The following is a 6,000-nucleotide window of genomic DNA, read 5'->3' as shown; positions in this document are numbered from 1 at the left end:
CAGCTTTATAAAAGTACTAGTAGCTTTCCTCGGGCCTCTATTATTGCAAGTAATAATGATTGCGGTCACAAGATATTTTAAACTACGGACAAATTATACAGAGGCAGTTTTGAGTTATAATGATGAGACTGTTTATTTTCTCTTTTTTTTTTTTAGAAATATAAAAAATCTCTTGAAGGTAAATGGAAAACAATCAAATTTACTTGGAAGTACTGTATAGCATTGTATAGCATTATCAGGAAGCACTGACTGATTGGAGAAGCCTGTATTTGGACACACAGTTTATGTCAAATGCTGTAAAACTGTGGCTCCAGACCTCTCCTGCCCTTATTAACAACAAAGATAAAGTAAAAAAAAAATAAAAAGTATATTATTATTATATTTGCATGAGTGATATTCGTCATCCCTCTCTATAATATCTGTGTGTGGGAGGGCATTTTGGCTCAAGTAAATAGGGCCATTTCTATAATAGTGTCATTTGTACATTTTACTACACACTACAGATATGGATATTTTGGATTTTTATGCCATTTAGTAAAACCACTCCATCTGCAAAACCTGATGAACCTGTGTAAGATCAGGTCTATGGAATGGGCAAATCCACACTGCATGTCCTTAATATGAGTATTGTTACTATGTGTGGACAGCTCTTCTTTGAATATGGTAAAAAGCATTTGACAAGACATCAATGTGTGTCCACTTGCACTTTTGCGTTCACATTACAGTTATTTGATGTTAAAGGGGTTTTTAGGGTTAATTTCAACAATCTTCCAATCAAATATGTTTTTTTGCAGCATATTTATGTTCCCACTGCGAATAGTACAGTACTAATAGTAGTTCTGTTCACTCTTTACCCAGTACAATACTCAATACAATTACTGCATAACTTCAGGACAGATACAAGCTCAATGTAATTGGATCTGCTAATAACTTTGACAGTTTACTTTGTTTTGGAACAGGTTCAACAAAGTCCAACTATTAGGAGTTGCCAGATCTGAAAGCCAAATCCCCTCCTTGTAATAAACATTGTGGTTGCCAAACTTCTGTCTGTCTGCAATGTTGATTTTCACAATTAAGATTTAATATAGTTTAGTATAGTCATCAACAGTATATGTGCATAGACATGATTTTATTTTGACCAATCAGTTTTATGTTTTGAAGTCGGCCAAGTTGTAGAGAATGAGAATGGCTTAATAGTCTGTAAATAGAACTGAAAAGGCCATGAAACATTTTGTTTTTTCAGTATTTTGCCTGCCCACACTGGTAATGTTTTACTATTGGGAGTAGCACTGAAGCAAGCTTTATTGTTGTTGTTTTCATCATATTTTAGCACAAGTGGCCATGTTTCCCAATAAGGCTGTAGTTATTTGCCAAATAGACAACACATTCTGCATTGTAGTACCATTAAAATATCTTTAGTAGTCCAAACTTTAAGAGATGCTCAATTGTTCTACATGTGTTTGAATGAAATGTAAAACTTACTGTGACCTAGCCTTGAAAGTCAAGAAGTCATAATAACTCATTTTTATGGAAAATGCCGAAACTGAAATAAAAAACATAAAAAAGCCTCAAATATAAATTCTTGAGCTTGCGTGTCATTCTGAACATAGAAAAGAACTACACTTTTAGTAAGCAGCTGCAAATCGTTCATCACTGTAAATGACACACAATGCAACGCAAATGCTGCCATGACGACAACAACAGCATGTAAGTGCCACAGGTATGCCCCCTTTAAATAGACAGGGTTGCATGCGCTTTATATGGAAAGGAATGTTAAAACTGCCAGGGCTTGAACCAACTGTCACAACGAATCTCATTCAAATATGTTTTCTCTCTTCCTCTTAGTCTCCAGTGAAAACAGCACACTACAGCTGTTAATGAGGAAGAGGAGGGAGAGAGCCACGAGGAAGCACTTGTGTTTCACGGGACAGTGCTCAGAATAGACCCACTGCTGCTACAGGACGTCCCACCTTCAAAGACCCAGGGCCCAGAGGAGTCCAGCCCAAACCCTGTCATGGGATCCTATGGTCAGCTAGATCTCTTTGTGCTGTTTAAGTAAGAACGATGGGCTCAAAAGTGACTGACCACTACTGGTTTGGATATTTTGCTATATTCTCGAAATTGATTTGGGTTGTACAAAGTATGGCAAGGTCATACAAGTCAAATATAGAATTCAAAAGACATTTCCAAATATGTATAAGCAATTTTAAATGATAGTAACTAACAAGAGGTAGAAAGGAGAAAAAAAACAAAATTCACTTCTAGCATTTCTACACCACGTTTACTTTGAAATCTTTAACCTTAACTGTTGAGTGCCTCTCCCCACTCATAAAAAAAGCTGAAAACAGGAAGTTTAAATAAATGGCCCTATTTCCAAATATTAGGACATGTGTCTTCAGTTCATGGCAGATTTGTACAATTTGAGTGCAAATTATATGAATTTGTCACATTTAAAAGATTTTGGAATTTGACACTGAACCAGACGTGAGCAGTCACTTTTGGGCACCTTCGTATAGGCTGTTAAGAAAAACAAACTTGGGTTTTTTAAAAGTATTTTTTTTAAACTTTAAATACAAATATATACTTACAAAAATCTCACAAATGCATATGTACAATAAAAATGTGACCTTTAAAAGTTCATGGAAAAATTGGTAATAAAAATCATTCAGTTTGTCATAAAAAGTAGTCCAATGTCCTATGTGAGGCTACACAGTGGTTTCGCCTTGTTTACTGTTGGCCAGTCTTGTGTAAAACCTCCTCCATGAATTTAGCGTTTTTCCGGACCAGATCCAGAATCCGGATGTGATTCCGACAATCAGAGTCATGAGGTACTTTATCATGAAGACGGTAAAGTCAGGACTCATATTGGGGTTACTGTGGGCGGGACACGGCACTGCATAGGTCTTGCATGTTTGGCTAATCCACGTTTTCTCCCATTGCTCTCTGAAGGCCTGTTCATAGAAGTAGCAGGCTATGACGATAGTAGCTGGAACTGTATACAAGACACTGAAAATCCCAATCCGTACCATCAGCTTTTCTAGTTTTTCTGTCTTGGTGCCATCGTGCTTCATTATGGTACGAATCCGGAACAGTGACACAAATCCAGCTAGCAAGAACGAAGTGCCAATGAAAAGATAGACAAACAAGGGAGCAAGAACGAACCCTCTTAGGGCGTCTACGCTGTTTATGCCAACAAAACAAACACCACTTAACACGTCCCCATCCACTTGTCCAACTGCCAGTATGGTGATGGTTTTGATAGCTGGCACAGCCCAAGCAGCCAAATGGAAATATTGAGAATTGGCCTCAATAGCCTCATGCCCCCACTTCATACCAGCTGCCAGGAACCAGGTGAGTGCCAGGATGACCCACCAAATGGAGCTGGCCATGCTGAAAAAGTACAGCATCATGAACAAAATGGTACAGCCCTCCTTCTTGGTACCTTGCACAACAGTCCTCATGTCATTCTCAAAACGGTCATTGCAAACCACCTTGTCTTCTAACAGGAATCCAGCTATATATGCGATAGAGACCATGGTGTAGCAGCCAGAGAGGAAAACAATGGGGCGTTCTGGGTAGCTAAAACGCTTCATGTCCACTAAATAAGTCAGAACTGTGAACAGTGTGGACGCGCAGCACAAAACGGACCAGATACCAATCCAGATGCGCGCGAATTTGAGCTCCTCTTCTGAAAAGTACATCATCCCGTGGGAGCGTTTTGGTTCACAAGGCGCTGCGCAGTTCTCCTGACCTAAGAAGCGGTAGTTCAGATAGGGTGGCACTTTGAGAGAGGTCGGGCATCTGAACTGACCCGTGGGGATCTCCGGGGGCGCGCGTTCCGTGGGGTAGTGCGGGGGATCGTCCGTGCGGTCCGACATGTTCTGCCCCACGCACAGCTCTCCTGCGCCGTGCACGGGGAAACTCTCGCACGCCAAGCTGTCCGGCCACTGGAAACCGAACTTGTTCATGAGCGCCTCACAGCCTTGACGCGCGCGCTCACACAGGGAGCGACACGGGGGCAGAGCCTGCTCCAGAACAGTGCACACGGGCGCGTACATGGAGCACAAGAAGAACTTTAAATCCGGGGAGCACTGCACTTTGACCAGAGGGTAGAACTGGTGCACCTCTAGCCCTGCGTCCTCCTGGTTTGTGTGCCCGAGCAGGTTTGGCATGATCGTCTCGTTGTACGCGATGTCCGTGCACAGTGGAATGGAAATCGGTTGGCAGAAGCCGTGATCCGGTATAGACATTCCCCTATCACCGCCGTACTGGCCGTTCACTCGGAATATCCCCGCGTTCAGGAGCACGGAAAGAAACAACAAAGTCAAAGCGGTGTGGAAGTGTCTGTAGTGCGCCATTGTGCGTAAAACCAGCCGCGGTTGTAACGTTCTCGTGTCGCTCAACAAACTTACGTTGCCTCGACACTTCCCTGTCGCTTTCTGCTGCTGCTGTTGCCTTTTCCACGTAATTCCAGGCTCAAATTAAAAGTCACTACGGACAGTTTCCCGTGACATTGAGGCGGTATGTGACAGACAAACTGAGAATATCCACCAGTCCATTCACAGGGTCATGCTGGAAGAGTAAAAATCCACGGGAAGGTACGTGTCCTGCAGGAGAGAGCCTCACCGGTCCTGTCAGCAGCCCGACACAGCGCCAGTCTGGCGTTCAAACCTGTTCTGTTCCGTCTCACTCACTGCGTCTGTCAAGTGCAAATCCCGCAACAACAAACTTCCGGCTGTGCGCTACACAATAAAAGCATCAACACTGACCCAGACTCTTGTTTTACTCCTTCACGGACAAGTTCATCTATAAAATAACCGTTTAATAGCCAGACAGATTTATGTTTATGTTTTTGAACACTTTTAATAGTTTGCGAGTACAATTTGATCCAATGTGCAAACGCTGTTGTTTTATTTTGACAAGCTTCCGGTTTGCACTTAGCTCTAATGATCTCCCTCCTCTCTCTCTCTCTCTCTGGTTGTGAGGAGTGTGTTGTGAGTTTAGGATCAGCAGCTGTAGAGGAGGAAGAGGAGGAGGAGGAAGAGGAGGGGGAGGAGGAGGGGGCTTATTAAGAAGGATTTACACTTTTACTTATTCTCTCGTGACTGAAGAAGTTCACTCTAGTTCAACAAGAGTGCCATTTAGGTTACTGAGTGCAATCATGGGAACAATTTGTTTTAAGTATAATACAATCTTATATCTTTGTTTGTATATTTAATGTATTAACAATTAAAGGTTAGACATATATACATATATATATGTAACCTAACCTTGTTCAAATGCTGCAAAAGCTTGTTTAAAAAGCACACGTGCATTCTCATCTCACTATGGATTAGACAATGTTTTATTATGTAAGTGGTTGATGTAAATAATTGTCAAATATCTGTTGCCAAATAAAAAAAAAATATCTGTACTTCATAAGCCAATTAAACAACATCTCGTGGCAAGCTTACATTTTGACCCTAAATTTGACTTCTATCCATTTGTTATGAATCCAAAATGTCTACGTCAAAGATTTTCCTCACATGAATTCAATCTACTCTCTCCACAGAGCACTGCTTTGTCCAGGCTGCAGACATTCAGTGGCCCAAGTCGAAATACCTTCCTTTAATCAGCTAGCGCAGTTAAGTTCAAACATGGAAAATGCAGTATAGGAAGTCAAAATGTAGACAAGGACAGAGAAGAGCTTTCCAACTGGCACCACTCAGAGCCAGTTAGCGACCAGTGTTAAATGCAGTTTGACATAAGGATGATAAGGTTTTTCTTCTCAGGGCGCTAGGTGAAGAGGGGCAGTGCGCAAACAAACCTAAGTTACCACAGCGGGATGAACCATTTGAATTTGAGGGCTTAGCTTGTTGGCGAAAAGCAGAGGAAGAAAAAAAAAAACCCCAAACTTGTTAGAAATGTTGTGTTGATAGGATTTGACAGTTTGGTGTTTGGTGCTAAGGTGGTTGGGGTTTTATCTCTTCTACTGCCTGTGACAAACTATTGATCCTGAAG

The 6,000-nt window shown here is 41.5% G+C and overlaps 1 protein-coding gene across 1 annotated transcript; it reads right to left on the bottom strand.

Moving 5' to 3' along the window:
• Nucleotides 1–2,340: 2,340 nt before the first annotated feature.
• fzd1 (frizzled class receptor 1) lies at nt 2,341–4,647 on the bottom strand. The gene has a single exon (XM_033980455.2). It carries the CDS (start codon nt 4,356–4,358, stop codon nt 2,706–2,708), a length of 1,653 nt encoding a protein of 550 aa, XP_033836346.1. The 5' UTR covers nt 4,359–4,647; the 3' UTR covers nt 2,341–2,705.
• Nucleotides 4,648–6,000: the final 1,353 nt, after the last annotated feature.

This window comes from Periophthalmus magnuspinnatus, chromosome 16 (genome assembly GCF_009829125.3).
Source record: "Periophthalmus magnuspinnatus isolate fPerMag1 chromosome 16, fPerMag1.2.pri, whole genome shotgun sequence".
Taxonomy (NCBI): Eukaryota; Metazoa; Chordata; class Actinopteri; order Gobiiformes; family Gobiidae; genus Periophthalmus; species Periophthalmus magnuspinnatus.
This window is presented reverse-complemented; position numbering and strand designations above follow the sequence as displayed.

Excerpts from the sequence above, each read along its gene's own strand:
- fzd1 (XM_033980455.2), bottom strand. The coding sequence starts at position 4,358 with ATGGCGCACTACAGACACTTCCACACCGCTTTGACTTTGTTGTTTCTT.